Raw genomic sequence first — 16,824 nt, forward strand, 5'->3', positions numbered from 1 at the left:
ATCCTCTAACAATCCCTGATACTAACCCTACTGTGATGGTCCAAAATCAGCAGTAGATCCTGAGATATCTTGGGCAGGACAGGCTTGTTATTCATCATCTCTGCATACACAACCTGGCCAATTGGAATCACAGACACAGTTTAAGAGAATTATAAATCAGACAGTTTGGTTTCAAATATTATTTGCGAAAATTTCCACTTTTCCAAACCCCCAGTTACTTTACGGGAACTTCCTTCCTTCAGTTCTGGGACCCCAATCCAGTCGGGAGATTCCAATATCCCAACCTTTTCTCACCCAGGACAATGTCTGAAAGACCCTCCCTCTCCACCAGGGACCAGGACAATGTCTGAAAGACCCTCCCACTCCACCAGGGACCAGGACAATGTTGGAAAGACCCTCCCACTCCACCAGGGACCAGTGCAATGTCTGAAAGATCCTCCCTCTCCACCAGGGACCAGAATAATGTCTGAAAGACCCTCCGTCTCCACCAGGGACCAGGACAATGTCTGAAAGACCCTCCCTCTCCACCAGGGACCAGGACAATGTCTGAAAGACCCTCCCTCTCCACCAGGGACCAGTGCAATGTCTGAAAGGCCCTCCCTCTCCACCAGGGACCAGTGCAATGTCTGAAAGACCCTCCCTCTCCACCAGGGACCAGTGAAATATCTGAAAGACCCTCCCGCTCCACCAGGGACCAGTGCAATGTCTGAAAGACCCTCCCTCTCAACCACGGACCAGGATAATATCTGAAAGACCCTCCCTCTCCACCAGGGACCAGGACAATGTCTGAAAGACCCTCCCTCTACACCAGGGACAAGGACAATGTCTGAAAGGCCCTCCCTCTCCACCAGGGACCAGTGAAATATCTGAAAGACCCTTCCGCTCCACCAGGGACCAGTGCAATGTCTGAAAGACCCTCCCTCTCCACCAGGGACCAGTGCAATGTCTGAAAGACCCTCCCTCTCCACCAGGGACCAGGACAATGTCTGAAAGACCCTCCCTCTCCACCAGGGACAGGACAATATCTGAAAGACCCTCCCTCTCCACCAGGGACCAGTGAAATGTCTGAAAGACCTTCCCTCTCCACCATGGACCAGTGAAATATCTGAAAGACCCTCCCTCTCCACCAGGGACAAGTGCAATGTCTGAAAGACCTTCCCTCTCCACCAGGAACCAGTGAAATATCTGAAAGACCCTCCCTCTCCACCAGGGACCAGTACAATGTCTGAAAGACCCTCCCTCTCCACCAGGGACCAGTGCAATGTCTGAAAGACCCTCTGCCTCCATCCAGGGACCAGGACAACGTCTGAACGACCTTCCCTCTCCAGCAGGGACCAGTGCAATGTCTGAAAGACCCTCCCTCTCCACCAGGGACCAGTGCAATGTCTGAAAGACCTTGCCTCTCCACCAGGGACCAGTGCAATGTCTGAAAGACCCTCCCTCTCCACCAGGGACCAGTGCAATGTCTGAAAGACCCTCTGCCTCCATCCAGGGACCAGGACAATGTCTGAAAGACCTTCCCTCTCCACCAGGGACCAGTGCAATGTCTGAAAGACCCTCCCTCTCCACCAGGGACCAGTGCAAAGTCTGAAAGACCCTCTGCCTCCATCCAGGGACCAGGACAATGTCTGAAAGACCCTCCCTCTCCACCAGAGACCAGTGCAATGTCTGAAAGACCTTCCCTCTCCACCAGGGACCAGTGCAATGTCTGAAAGACCCTCCCTCTCCACCAGGGACCAGTGCAATGTCTGAAAGACCCTCTGCCTCCATCCAGGGACCAGGACAATGTCTGAAAGACCTTCCCTCTCCACCAGGGACCAGTGCAATGTCTGAAAGACCCTCCCTCTCCACCAGGGACCAGTGCAATGTCTGAAAGACCCTCCCACTCCACCAGGGACCAGTGCAATGTCTGAAAGACCCTCCCTCTCCACCAGGGACCAGTGCAATGTCTGAAAGACCTTGCCTCTCCACCAGGGACCAGTGCAATGTCTGAAAAACCCTCCCTCTCCACCAGGGACCAGTACAATGTCTGAAAGACCCTCCCACTCCACCAGGGACCAGTGCAATATCTGAAAGACCCTCCCTCTCCACCAGGGACCATGACAATGTCTGAAAGACCCTCAATCTCCACCAGGGACCAGGACAATGTCTGAAAGACCCTCCCTCTCCACCAGGGACCAGTGCAATGTCTGAAAGACTCTCCCTCTCCACCAGGGACCAGTGCAATGTCTGAAAGACCCTCCCTCTCCACCAGGGACCAGTGCAATGTCTGAAAGGCCCTCTGCCACCAGTCAGGGACAAGGACAATGTCTGAAAGACCCTCCCTCTCCACCAGGGACCAGTGCAATGTCTGAAAGACCCTCCCTCTCCACCAGGGACCAGTGCAATGTCTGAAAGGCCCTCTGCCACCAGTCAGGGACAAGGACAATGTCTGAAAGACCCTCACTCTCCACCAGGGACCAGTGCAATGTCTGAAAGTCCCTCCGCCTCCAGTCAGGGACCAGGACAATGTCTGAAAGACCCTCCCTCTCCACCAGGGACCAGGACAATGTCTGGAAGACCCTCACTCTCCACCAGGGACCAGGACAATGTCTGAAAGACCCTCCCTCTCCACCAGGGACCAGTGCAATGTCTGAAAGACCCTCCGTCTCCACCAGGGACCAGGACAATGTCTGAAAGACCCTCCGTCTCCACCAGGGACCAGGACAATGTCTGAAAGACCCTCCCTCTCCACCAGGGACCAGGACAATGTCTGAAAGACCCTCCCTCTCCACCAGGGACCAGTGCAATGTCTGAAAGACCCTCCCTCTCCACCAGGGACCGGGACAATGTCTGAAAGACTCTCCCACTCCACCAGGGAACAGTGCAATGTCTGAAAGACCCTCCGTCTTCACCAGGGACCAGTGCAATGTCTGAAAGACCCTCCCTCTCTACCAGGGACCAGTGCAATGTCTGAAAGACCCTCCGTCTCCACGCAGGGACCAGGGTAATGACTCGGGGATCTCAATCTCCAGTGGGGGCCCAAGGCAATGATCAGGAACCAATCTATCTCTGGCCTAGGGGTCAGGATAATGACCAGGGGACCCCCATCTCCATCCAGGAACCATTTCAATGTCGAGAGCTTCTCATCCTTTCCCAGTTGGGTGGAATAGCAAGAATGGAAAGCCATCAAATATTGAGATTCCCTCTTATTCCCCTGACCTGTTCCACCTGGACCAGAATTCACTTGATCTTGAGAAGTCTTTTCCTTTACCGTGTATCTGGTGATGCCGCTATGGCGACGAGGCGTTCTCCATCGAAGTGTGAAGGCTGTACAGTTCAGGGCGTCCAGCTGCATGTCCTGCGGGGGGCTCAGCCGGTCTGGCTCAGAGAAGATATTTGGTAAGGACAAGAATACAAGATATCGATCCCACAATCATTCCTCTATCACAGTATGGTGCCATAAACTAACCAGACATGGTTCATGAGGCGCCATTCAACACTAGGCTGAACAGCACCCAACCAGAGGTGCTTCCACCCACTGCTGTGTCAACAGGATCCCAGCTCCACACAGGAATCCACCTCACACTGTAATGGAAAGGTAAGCTCATTTAAATACTTAAATGACACGTAGCACATGGTGCACGGGGAGTGTCTTTATGGTGGGGGGTGCAATGGGGGGATACATCTTTGTTCCATTGGACGCTTCCTGTCGACACAAATTTCACTGCCAATTTTTAATCGGAGACACTGGCGATGATTGGTTTGGCCATTGAGGGACATTAACAAAATGAAAAACTCAAACTATAAATTGGAAAACTGAAGAACTTTCTCCCTCTATATTGTCCCATCAAACCTCTTGATTGGCACCCCATCCACCACCTTCAACATTCACTCACTCCACCACTGACGCAGCAGTGTGTACGATCTAAAAGATGCACTGCTGCAATGCACCAAGGCTCCTTCGACAACACCTTCCAAACCTGCGACCTCTACCGCCCAGAAGGACAAGGGCAGCAGATGCATGGGAACACCACCACCTGCAAGTTCCCCTCCAAGTCACACACCATCCTGACTTGGAACTATATCGCCATTCCTTCACTGTCGCTGGGTCAAAATCCTGGAACTCCCTTCCTCACAGCACTGTGGGTGTACCTACCCCCACGTGGACTGCAGTGGTTCAAGAAGGCAGCTCACCACCACCTTCTCAAGGGCAATAAATGCTGGCCTCGCCAGTGACACTCACATCCCCCAAACGAATTTAAAAAACACTCCCAGAGCAGGTACAGCACGGGGTTACATACAGAAAAAAAAGAAAAAAAAGGGTTAGATATAGAGTAAAGCTCGCTCTGCACTGTCCCCATCAAACACTCCCAGGAAGAAAAAAAAACAAGGGTTAGATAGAGAATAAAGCTCCCTCATTACTGTCCCCATCAAACACTCCCAGGGCTGGTACAGCAAAGTGTTTTGTTGACCCCGACTTTTCAGCCGGAGATCTTGGGGGTCAAGGAGCTAGTGCCGGGCCACTTTCACCACCTCGCCATTTGCCTGGGTAGCGTGCCGCTCCACTTTATGAACGTGTACGCGCCCAGACCCTGCGCGTTGCAAGCGCGCTTCTTTGAACAAGTGTCCACTCTCTTGAGCTCCATCAATAGCGGCGAGTGCATCATCCTCAGGGGGATTTTAACTGCACCCTCGAGGTGGGGGATCGCTCCGGTTCCCAGCGCAGCCAAGCGTCGGTGGAGAAGTTGAGGAAACTGATCAGCTCCCTCAACTTGGTGGACGTCTGGCAGAATCTCCATCCCAACTCCAGTGCCTTCACGTGGAGGTCTGGAGGAGGAGGGTCCCGAATCGATCACCTCTACTTTTCGCAGCCATGCTCCGACCACCACCTGGTGTGGGTGGACTTCATTCCGCTCCGCATGCGGGCAGGGTCCGCGTACTGACGCTTTAACAACCGGCTGCTGGAGGACGTGCGATTCCAGGACTCATTCCGTCGATTCTGGGCCGATTGGAGAAGTAAGCAGAGAGGCATCCCCTCCTTGAGGCTATGGTGGGATGTGGGCAAGACTCACATCTGCGTCTTCTCTCCGGGGTACGCGAAGGGATCGACCAAGAGACGGTAAGCCGAGATCAGGCGCCTAGAGAGGGGGGTGCTCGACTTGGAGTCCAGTCTCGGTTATGCCATCACGACAGATCATCCATCACGGATCCGGAGGGAATGGGCCTCCTGGTCCGTACTTATTACAGTGCGTTGTTCTCTCCGGATCCGTCCAGCGAGGACGCGCGCAGAGTTTTGTGGGAGAACCTGCCGCAGGCCTGCCCGGAGGGTGCTGAAGGAATGGAGGTTCCGTTCACGTTGGCGGAGCTGACTGGCGCCCTCCACCAGCTCTCGAGGGGTAAATCCCCAGGGCTGGATGGGTTGATCGTGGAGTTCCTCAGGGCGTTCTGGGACGTCCTGGGGGACGATTACGCGCGGGTCCTGGGGGAAAGCCTGGCGGTCATCGTCCTGCTGCCGAAGAGGGGCGATCTCCGCCTGCTTAAAAACTGGCGTCCGGTCTCCCTCCTCAGCACGGATTATAAGATCTTTGCCCGAGCTATGTCTACCCGCCTGGGCTCCGTGCTGGCCCACATGATCCACCCCAACCAGTCCTAAACGCTCCCGGGCCGGTCCATCCAGGACAACATCCACCTGGTCCGGGACCTGATCCATCTTTCCCAGAGGACTGGTCAGTCGGTCACCTTTCTCTCCCTCGATCAGGAGAAGGCGTTCGACAGGGTGGATCACGAATACCTTTTCGGGACTCTGCACGCTTTCGGACTCGGGCCGCAATTCGTGGCCCGGGTCAGACTTTTATACGGCGCCACAGAAATGTCTAGTCAAGGTTAACGGGTCCTTGACGGCGCCCCTTCGCTTTGGGAGAGGAGTGCGTCAGGGATGCCCCATGTCCGGCCAATTGTATACCATCTGCGTGGAGCCCTTCCTGTGCCTGCTTCGCAGGAGGTTGACGGGATTGGCTCTGCGCGAGCCGGCCAAGCGAGTCGTCTTCTTGGCTTACGCTGACGACGTGCTCCTCGTGATCACAGATCCCTTTGACTTGCGGAGGATGCGCGACTGCCAGCAGACCTTTTCTGCCGCGTCCTCTGCAAGGATCAATTGGGAGAAATGTTCCGGACTCCTGGTGGGTCTGTGGCGGGTGGACTCCCTGCCGGAGGAGTTAACACCTTTTGTGTGGAGCACCACGCACCTCCTCTATCTGGGAGTCCACCTTAGCCCCGCTGAGGAAGCCTGGCCGGCAAACTGGCAGGAGTTGGAGGCGAAAGTCACCGCTCGGCTGGGGCGCTGGACAGGACTGCTCAGAGTGCTTTTCTACAGGGGCCGAGCGCTGGTCATAAACCAACTGGTGGCCTCCATGCTGTGGTACCGGTTGGTCACTTTGGCCCCGCCCCCTGCATTTGCCACCAAGATCCAGAAGAAACTCATTGATTTCTTCTGGGGCAAGAGGAAACACTGGGTCTCTGCCGCGGTCCTGAGTCTCCCGATCGAGGAGGGCGGCCAGCTGCTGGTGTGTGTCCGCACCCAGGCTGCGACTCTCCGCCTTCGGACCCTGCAGAGATACCTGTACGTCGAGTGTCCTCCCAGATGGTGTGCGTTGGCGACGTATTTTTTCCGCCTGTGTCACTGCCTTCAAGACGACACGCAGCTCCTGGTGGAGTCCGTTAGCCGCGCCTCTCTGAGGGAGTTGCATGTCTTTTACCGGGATCTATTCCGAGTCTGGAATGTCATCTCCGCCAGTCAGGGCACTCCCCCGCCGGCGGAGGAAAGCGCCTCTGCTGTCCGGGCGGCCGACTCCGGGGACGGACCGGCGGGCGGAGGAGTAGCCGAAGCCCACCGGGCTGCCCCTCGCTACGGGTGGCGAGGTGGCTCGGGAGAGCGGAGCGCTCCCGGCCGAGCTGACCACCGCTCGGCCGGAACTGCTCATCGGACCCAGGCCCCGAAACCCTCCTCAGGAGCCGATCCCTCACAACCCGAGCTGCCTCTCGGAAATGCCCTCCGTGCCATTCCAATCGGTGCAGAGGGGTTTCCTGTACGGGCTGCTCCTGCACACTCTCCACTTCCTCGCCCTCGTCAGCCGGCCGGACACGCCCTGGCGGTCCACGTTGCCATCTGGTGGCGAGGGGAAACCCCGATGGAGGTCTCTCTACGTGGGAGTCCTCCCCTTTACATCGGGGACCTGGGGTGGAGGGTGTTGCACAGGGCAGTCCCGTGCAATAGACTTTTAAGTAGGTTCACAGACTCCCAGGCTGCCTGTACTTTCTGCGGCCTGGACGAGTCCGTGTTCCATGTCTATATGGAGTGTGCCAGGTTGCACCCCCTCTTTGAGTATTTGAAGGGGCTGCTCCTCAAGATCTGGCTGCACTTCAGTCCCACGCTCCTGATCTTTGGGCACCTGGTGCGGAGGGGCGTGGGCTGGGAGGAGGATCTCCTCGTCAGTCTGCTCCTGGGCCTGGCCAAGGTGGCAATTCACAGGTCCAGGCTGCGGGCCGTCGGGGGGCCCGTCCTCCCTGATTGCCACATTGAGGAGATCCCTCACTGCCGAGAGAGAGAGAGAAGTGAGGGATTGAGGGAAGAGGTAGGGAAACAGAGAGAGAGGACAAAAGAAAAGATGGAATGAGAAGCAGAAAAACAGACAGAGCAACAGAGAGTGACACAGTCAGAAATAGAGAAGGAAGAGACAGAAAATAGTCACAGGCACGAGACAGACAGAGTGGAGTTGGGGCAAGGGGAGGGAGAAAACAGAGAAAAAAATAGAGAGAGACACAGAGAGAGAGAAACACAAAGAGAAACACAGAGAGAGAGCAAGAAACAGAAACAGAGAGAGAGATACAAAGAGAGAGGCAGTGGGAGAGAGAAACAAAGAGACAGAGACAGGCAGAGCGAGACACAGAGAGAGAGAGAAACAGTGGGAGAGAAACACGGAGAGACAAAGAAAGGCAGAGCGAGACACAGAGAGAGACAGTGGGAGAGAAACACGGCGAGACAGAGAGACAGAGAAAGGCAAAGCGAGACACAGAGAGAGAGAAGAAAGACAGTGGGAGACATAGAGACACAGAGACAGGCAGAGTGAGACACACAGAGACAGTGGGAGAGAGAAAGAGAGACAGAGAAAGGCAGAGTGAGACAGAGAGAGAGACAGAGAGACAGAGACAGGCAGAGTGAGACACAGAGAGAGACAGTGGGAGAGAGAAACAGAGACAGAGAAAGGCAGAGTGAGACACAGAGAGAGACATGAAGAGAGACAGTGGAAGAGAGACACGGAGAAAGACAGAGAGAGTGAGAAAGAGAGAGAGACAGTGGGAGACACAGAGACAGGCAGAGTGAGACACACAGAGAGACAGTGGGAGAGAGATGCAGAGACAGAGAAAGGCAGAGTGAGACAGAGACAGAGACACTGGGAGAGAGAAACAGAGTGAGACACAGAGAGAGACAGTGGAAGAGAGACACGGAGAGAGACAGAGAGAGTGAGAAACAGAGAGACAGTGGGAGACAGAGAGAGAGACAGTGGGTGAGAGAAACAGCGAGACAGAGAGACAGAATGAGAAACAGAGAGGGACAATGGAAGAGAGACATGGAGAGAGACAGAGAAAGTGAGAAACAGAGAGAGACAATGGGTGAGAGAAACAGAGAGACAGAATGAGAAACAGAGAGAGACAATGGGTGAGAGACAAAGAGAGAGAGACAGAGAGAGAGAAAATAGAGGAAACAGAAGATGTGACAGAGGAGAGACAGAGAATGGGATAGAGACAGAAACAGTGAGAGAGGGAGAGTATATAGAATTTGGCTGTTCTGGATTTATCAGCAGGTCGCACAGGTTAAAGGGCAATGAGTTTTAACTCACTGCAGCAGCTAATGCGCTTTAAATCCTGTTTGTAAACTTCCTGCAGCTGTCAGCATGTTTACAAACCACAGGCACACATTCTGGCACCAGAGGAAGGAGTTTGACCAAACATTTTCATTAACTTCTGCCCAGTAGATGTTAATAAAATGAGATCTGCAAAAACAGTGAACAAGGACAGTGAGTGGAACCTGCATCTTTCCAAACAACGTCCCTAAACAGCAATTTATAATCTAATATTTTCCACAATTATTCAGTTCCAGCATGAAGGAAATACTCATTTTAACACATTTGCTTCAATGGTATTAATTGAGAGACATATTTTGCTCTCTTTTATCTCCCTCTCCCCCTCTCTTTCTCCCCTCTCAATCTGTCTTCCTGTCTTTCTTTCTCTGTCTTGCTCTCTCGTTCTGTCTCTCTTCCTCTTGCTGCCTGTTTCACACCTGTCCCTCTCCCACACTCTCTATTGCTTTTCTTCTCACTGCCACTCCCTCTCTCACACTTTTGCCTCTCTCCCTCCTCCATCCCTCTCCATCCCTCCCTTCCCCCCCTCCTTCTCCCTCTCCATCCTTCCCCACCCTCCTTCCTTCTCCCTCTCCATCCTCCCTTCCCCCTCCCTCCTCCTCCATCTCCATCCTCCCTTCTCCTCCCTCTCCATCTCTCTCATTCCCTCTCCCTCCTCCTTCTACATCCCTCACACTCTCCCTGCATCCTCCCTCAGCCCCTCTCTCACCCTCCTCCTCACTCTCCATACCCTCTCCACCTCTCCATTTCCCCCTCCATCACCCTCTCCCTCACTCTTCCCATTCCTCCCTCCCACTCCCTTTCCATCCTCTACTCTCTTACTCCCACATCCCTCCCCATAATCAACCTGCCCCTCCCCAATCACTCAACCCCCACTCCGATCACTCTGCCCCACCCCAATCACCTTGCCACCTTGCCATCACCTAGCCCCTCCCCCCGATCACCCAGCTCCTCCCAATTGAGGAGGGGCCAGAGTGATCAGGGAGGGGGAAGGGGGTGATCGGGGAGGGGGCAGGGTGATCGAGGAGGGGGAAAGGGTGATCGGGGAGTGGGGAAAGGGTGATCGGGGAGGGGGCAGAGTGATTGAGGAGGGGGAAAGGGTGATTGGGGAGGGGCAGGGTGATCGGGGAGGGGGCAGGGTGATCGGGCAGGGGGAAAGGGTGATCGAGGAGGGGGGAAAGGGTGATCGAGGAGTGGGAAATGGTGACCGAGGAGGGGGAAAGGGGTGACCGAGGAGGGGGAAAGGGTGACCGAGGAGGGGGAAAGGGTGATCGAGGAGGGGGAAAGGGTGATCGGGAGGGGGTAGGGGATCAAGGAGGGGGAAAACGGTGATCGGGGGAGGGGGAAAACGGTGATCGGGGAGGGGGAAAGGGTGATTGAGGAGGGGGAAAGGGTGATCGGGGAGAGGGAAAGGTGTGATCGAGGAGGGGAAAGGGTGATCGAGGAGGGGAAAGGGTGATTGAGGCGGGGGAAAGGGTGATCGGCGAGAGGGAAAGGGTGATCGAGGAGGGGGAAAGGGTGATCCGGAGGGGGAAAGGGTGATCGGGAGGGGGAAAGGAGATCGGGGAGGGGGAAAGGAGATCGGGGGGAGAGGGAAAGGAGATCGGGGGAGAGGGAAAGGAGATCGGGGGGAGAGGGGAAAGGGTGATCGGGGAGGGGGAAAGGAGATGGCGGGGAGGGGGAAAGGGCGATCGGGGAGGAGGAAAGGGTGATAGGGGAGTGGGAAAGGGGGATCGAGGAGGGGGCAGGGTGATCGAGGAGGGGGCAGGGTGATCGAGGAGGGGGAAAGGTTGATAGTGGAGTGGGAAAGGGGTGATCGAGGAGGGGGAAAGGGTGATCGAGGAGGGGGAAAGGGTGATCGTGGAGGGGGAAAGGGTGATCGAAAGGGGGAAAGGAGATCGGGGAGGGGGGAAAGGGTGATCGAGGATGGGGAAAGGATGATCGAGGAGGGGGGAAAGGGTGATCGAGGAGGGGGGCAGGGTGAACGCGGAGGAGGCAGGGTGAACGAGGAGGAGGCAGGGTGAACGAGGAGGAGGAAAGGTTGATCGGGGAGCGGGAAAGGGTGATCGGGGAGGGGGTAGGGTGATCGGGGAGGGGGAAAGGGTGATCGAGGAGGGGGAAAGGGTGATCGAGGAGGGGGGACAAGGTTGATCGGGGAGCGGGAAAGGGTGATCGGGGAGGGGGTAGGGTGATCGGGGAGGGGGAAAGGGTGATCGAGGAGGGAGAAAGGAGATCAGGGAGGGGGGAAAGGAGATCAGGAAGGGGGAAAGGGTGATCGAGGAGGGGGAAAGGGGTGATCGAAAGGGGGAAAGGAGATCGGGGAGGGGGAAAGGGTGATCGAGGATGGGGAAAGGATGATCGAGGAGGGGGAAAGGGTGATCGAGGAGGGAGAAAGGAGATCAGGGAGGGGGAAAGGAGATCCAGGAGAGGGAAAGGGGTGATCGGCGAGGGTGAAAGGAGACCGGGGGGAAAAGAGTTCGGGGGGAGGGGGGAAAAGGTGATCGAGGAGGGGGGAGAGGTGATTGGGGTGGTAAAAAGGGTGATCGGGGAGAGGGAAAGGAGATCTGGAGGGGGAAAAGGTGATCGGGAAGGGGAAAGGGTGATCGCGGAGGGGGGAAAGGGTGATCGAGGATGGGGAAAGGATGATCGAGGAGGGGGAAAGGGTGATCGAGGAGGGGGGAAAGGGTGATCGAGGAGGGGGCAGGGTGAACGAGGAGGAGGCAGGGTGATCGAGGAGGGGGAAAGGGTGATCGGGGAGCGGGAAAGGGTGATCGAGGAGGGGGTAGGGTGATCGGGGAGGGGGAAAGGGTGATCGAGGAGGGGGAAAGGGTGATCGAGGAGGGGGCAGGGTGATCGAGGAGGGGGCAGGGTGATCGAGGAGGGGGAAAGGTTGATAGTGGAGGGGGAAAGGGGGATCGAGGAGGGGAAAGATGATCGAGGAGGGAAAATGGGAGATCGAGGAGAGGGAAAGATGATCGGGGAGGGGGAAAGTGTGATCGGGGGTGGGGGGGAAAGGAGATCGGGGGGGAGGGGAAAGTGGTGATCGGGGAGGGGGAAAGGATGATCGAGGAAGGGGAAAGGGTGATCAAGGAGGGGGAAAGCGTGATCAAGGAGGGGGACAGGGTGATCAAGGAGGGGGGACAGGGTGATCAAGGAGGGGTCAGGGTTATCCAGGAGAGGGAAAGGGTGATCGGCGAGGGTGAAAGGAGACCGGGGGGAGGGGGAAAGGAGATCGGAGGGGGAGGGGGAAAAGGTGATCGGGGAGGGGGAAAGGGTGATCGAGGAGGGGGAGAGGTGATTGGGGAGGTAAAAAGGGTGATCGGGGAGAGGGAAAGGAGATCTGGGAGGGGGAAAGTGTGATCGGGGAGGGGGAAAGGTGATCAGAGAGAGGGAAAGGGGGATTGGGGAGGGGGGAAAGGTGATCGGGGGAGGGGAGAGGGTGATCAGTGAGGGGGAAATGTGATGAGGGAGGGGGAAAGGTGATCGGGGAGGGGGAAAGGGTGATCGGGGGAGGGAAAAGGGTGATCGGGGGAGGGGGAAAGTGTGATCGGCGGACGGGGAAAGGGTGATCGGGGGAGGGGGAAAGGGTGATCGGGGGAGGGGGAAAGGGTGATCGGGGGAGGGGGAAAGGGTGATCGAGGGAGGGGGAAAGGGTGATCAAGGAGGGGGATGGGTGATCGAGGAGGGGGATGGGTGATCGAGGAGGGGGAAAGGAGATCGGAGAGGGGAAAGGGTGATCGGGAGGGAGGCATGGGTGATCGGGGAGGAGGCATGGGTGATCGGGAGGAGGCATGGGTGATCGAGGAGGGGGCAGGGTGATCGAGGAGGGGGAAAGGTTGATAGTGGAGTGGGAAAGGTTGATAGTGGAGTGGGAAAGGGTTATCGAGGAGGGGAAAGGGTGATCGAGGAGGGAGAAAGGAGATCAGGGAGGGGAAAGGAGATCAGGAAGGGGGAAAGGGTGATCGAGGAGGGGGAAAGGGTGATCGAAAGGGGGAAAGGAGATCGGGGAGGGGGAAAGGGTGATCGAGGATGGGGAAAGGATGATCGAGGAGGGGGGAAAGGGTGATCGAGGAGGGAGAAAGGAGATCAGGGAGGGGGGAAAGGAGATCAGGAAGGGGGAAAGGGTGATCGAGGAGGGGGAAAGGGTGATCGAAAGGGGGAAAGGAGATCGGGGGAGGGGGAAAGGGTGATCGAGGATGGGGAAAGGATGATCGAGGAGGGGGAAAGGGTGATCGAGGAGGGGGAAAGGGTGATCGAGGAGGGGGCAGGGTGAACGAGGAGGAGGCAGGGTGACGAGGAGGATGCAGGGTGATCGAGGAGGGGGAAAGGGTGATCGGGGAGCGGGGAAAGGGTGATCGAGGAGGGGGCAGGGTGATCGAGGAGGGGGAAAGGTTGATCGAGGAGGGGGAAAGGGTGATCGAGGAGGGGGAATGGTGAGATAGAGGAGAGGGAAAGATGATCGCGGAGGGGGAAAGTGTGATCGGGGAGGGGGAAATGTGATGAGGGAGGGGTAAAGGTGATCGGGGAGGGGAAAAGGGTGATCGGGGGAGGGGAAAGGGTGATCGGGGGAGGGGGAAAGGGTGATCGGGGGAGGGGGAAAGGAGATCGGGGGAGGGGGAAAGGAGATCGGGGGAGGGGGAAAGGGTGATCGAGGATGGGGAAAGGGTGATCGAGGAGGGGGAAAGGGTGATCGAGGAGGGGGGCATGGTGATCGAGGTGAGAGGGGGGCAGGGTGATAGGGGAGGGGGCAGGGTGATCGGGAAGGGGGAAAGGGTGATCGAGGAGGGGGCAGGGTGATCGAGGAGGGGGCAGGGTGATCGAGGAGGGGGAAAGGTTGATAGTGGAGGGGGAAAGGGTGATCGAGGAGGGGGAAAGGGTGATCGAAAGGGGGAAAGGAGATCGGGGAGGGGGAAAGGGTGATCGAGGATGGGGAAAGGATGATCGAGGGAGGGGGAAAGGGTGATCGAGGAGGGAGAAAGGAGATCAGGGAGGGGGAAAGGAGATCAGGGAAGGGGGTAAGGGTGATCGAGGAGGGGTGCAGGGTGATCGAGGAGGGGGAAAGGTTGATAGTGGAGGGGGAAAGGGTGATCGAGGAGGGGGAAAAAGGAGATCGGGGAGGGGGAAAGGAGATCGGGGAGGGGGAAAGGAGATCGGGGAGGGGGAAAGGGTGATCGAGGATGGGGAAAGGATGATCGAGGAGGGGGAAAGGGTGATCGAGGAGGGGGAAAGGGTGATCGAAAGGGGGAAAGGAGATCGGGGAGGGGGAAAGGGTGATCGAGGATGGGGAAAGGATGATCGAGGAGGGGAAAAGGGTGATCGAGGAGGGGGCAGGGTGAACGAGGAGGAGGCAGGGTGAACGAGGAGGAGGCAGGGTGATCGAGGAGGGGGAAAGGGTGATCGGGGAGCGGGAAAGGGTGATCGAGGAGGGGGCAGGGTGATCGAGGAGGGGGAAAGGTTGATCGAGGAGGGGGAAAGGTTGATCGAGGAGGGGGAAAGGGTGATCGAGGAGGGGGAATGGGAGATCGAGGAGAGGGAAAGATGATCGGGGAGGGGGAAAGTGTGATCGGGGAGGGGGAAATGTGATGAGGGAGGGGGAAAGGTGATCGGGGAGGGGAAAAGGGTGATCGGGGGAGGGGAAAGGGTGATCGGGGGAGGGGGAAAGGGTGATCGGGGGAGGGGGAAAGGAGATCGGGGAGGGGGAAAGGGTGATCGAGGATGGGGAAAGGGTGATCAAGGAGGGGGAAAGGGTGATCGAGGAGGGGGCATGGTGATCGAGGAGGGGGCAGGGTGATAGGGGAGGGGGCAGGGTGATCGGGAAGGGGGAAAGGGTGATCGAGGAGGGGGCAGGGTGATCGAGGAGGGGGCAGGGTGATCGAGGAGGGGGAAAGGTTGATAGTGGAGGGGGAAAGGGTGATCGAGGAGGGGGAAAGGGTGATCGAGGAGGGGGAAAGGTTGATAGTGGAGGGGGAAAGGTTGATAGTGGAGGGGGAAAAGGTGATCGGGGAGGGGGAAAGGGTGATCGGGGGAGGGGGAAAGGGTGATCGGGGGAGGGGGAAAGGGTGATCGAGAAGGGGGATGGGTGATCGAGGAGGGGGAAAGGAGATCGGAGAGGGGAAAGGGTGATCGGGGAGGAGGCATGGGTGATCGGGGAGGGGGAAAGATGATCGAAAGGGGGAAAGGAGATCGGGAGGGGGAAAGGGTGATCGAGGATGGGGAAAGGGTGATCAAGGAGGGGGAAAGGGTGATCGAGGAGGGGGAAAGGGTGATCGAGGAGGGGGAAAGGGTGATCGAGGAGGGGGAAAGGGTGATCGAGGAGGGGGAAAGGTTGATAGTGGAGGGGGAAAGGGTGATCGAGGAGGGGGAAAGGGTGATCGAGGAGGGGGAAAGGTTGATAGTGGAGGGGGAAAGGTTGATAGTGGAGGGGGAAAGGGTGATCGAGGAGGGGGAAAGGGTGATCGAGGAGGGGGAAAGGGTGATCGAGGAGGGGGAATGGGTGATCGAGGAGAGGGAAAGGTGATCGGGGAGGGGAAAGTGTGATCGGGGAGGGGGAAAGGAGATTGGGAGGAAGGGGAAAGGATGATCGAGGAGAGGGAAAGGGTAATCCAGGAGAGGGAAAGGGTGATCGTCGAGGGTGAAAGGAGACCGGGGGGGAGGGGGAAAGGAGTTCGGGGGGAGGGGGAAAAGGTAATCGGGGAGGGGGAAAGGGTGATCGAGGAGGGGGAGAGGTGATTGGGGAGGTAAAAAGGGTGATCGGGGAAAGGGAAAGGAGATCTGGGAGGGGAAAGTGTGATCGGGGAGGGGGAAAGGTGATCAGAGAGAGGGAAAGGGGGATTGGGGAGGGGGAAAGGGTGATCGAGGAGGGGGCAGGGTGAACGAGGAGGAGGCAGGGTGATCGAGGAGGGGGAAAGGGTGATCGAGGAGGGGGCAGGGTGAACGAGGAGGAGGCAGGGTGATCGAGGAGGGGGAAAGGGTGATCGGGGAGCGGGAAAGGGTGATCGAGGAGGGGAAAGGGTGATCGGGGAGGGGGAAAAGGGTGATCGAGGAGGGGGCAGGGTGATCGAGGAGGGGGCAGGGTGATCGAGGAGGGGGAAAGGTTGATAGTGGAGGGGGAAAGGGTGATCGAGGAGGGGGAAAGAGTGATCGAGGAGGGAAAATGGGAGATCGAGGAGAGGGAAAGATGATCGGGGAGGGGGAAAGTGTGATCGGGGGGGGGAAAGGAGATGGGGGGGAGGGGGAAAGGGTGATCGGGGAGGGGGAAAGGATGATCGAGGAAGGGGAAAGGTTGATCAAGGAGGGGGAAAGCGTGATCAAGGAGGGGGAAAGCGTGATCAAGGAGGGGGAAAGCGTGATCAAGGAGGGGGACAGGGTTATCCAGGAGAGGGAAAGGGTGATCGGCGAGGGTGAAAGGAGACCGGGGGGAGGGGGAAAGGAGATCGGGGGGAGGGGGAAAAGGTGATCGGGGAGGGGGAAAGGGTGATCGAGGAGGGGGAGAGGTGATTGGGGAGGTAAAAAGGGTGATCGGGGAAAGGGAAAGGAGATCTGGGAGGGGGAAAGTGTGATCGGGGAGGGGGAAAGGTGTTCAGAGAGAGGGAAAGGGTGATCGAGGAGGGGGCAGGGTGATCGAGGAGGGGGAAAGGTTGATAGTGGAGGGGGAAAGGGTGATCGAGGAGGGGAAAGGGTGATCGAAAGGGGGAAAGGAGATCGGGGAGGGGGAAAGGGTGATCGAGGATGGGGAAAGGATGATCGAGGAGGGGGAAAGGGTGATCGAGGAGGGGGAAAGGAGATCAGGGAGGGGGAAAGGAGATCAGGAAGGGGGTAAGGGTGATCGAGGAGGGGGCAGGGTGATCGAGGAGGGGGAAAGGTTGATAGTGGAGGGGGAAAGGGTGATCGAGGAGGGGGAAAGGGTGATCGAAAGGGGGAAAGA

At 57.5% G+C, this 16,824-nt stretch overlaps 1 protein-coding gene across 3 annotated transcripts in view; it reads right to left on the minus strand.

The window, feature by feature from the left end:
• Nucleotides 1-16,824, minus strand: part of LOC137368897 (pikachurin) — a 251,771-nt gene that overhangs the window by 214,399 nt on the left and 20,548 nt on the right. For all 3 annotated transcript variants that reach the window (XM_068029148.1, XM_068029149.1, XM_068029147.1), the window contains exons 2-3: nt 3,254-3,360; nt 27-113 (exon numbers count right to left, since the gene is read on the minus strand). In XM_068029148.1, the coding sequence (XP_067885249.1) occupies nt 27-113; nt 3,254-3,360 (194 nt within the window). The remainder of the gene's footprint in view (nt 1-26; nt 114-3,253; nt 3,361-16,824) is intronic.

The sequence above is a fragment of the Heterodontus francisci genome, chromosome 4, assembly GCF_036365525.1.
Source record: "Heterodontus francisci isolate sHetFra1 chromosome 4, sHetFra1.hap1, whole genome shotgun sequence".
NCBI classification, from domain to species: Eukaryota; Metazoa; Chordata; class Chondrichthyes; order Heterodontiformes; family Heterodontidae; genus Heterodontus; species Heterodontus francisci.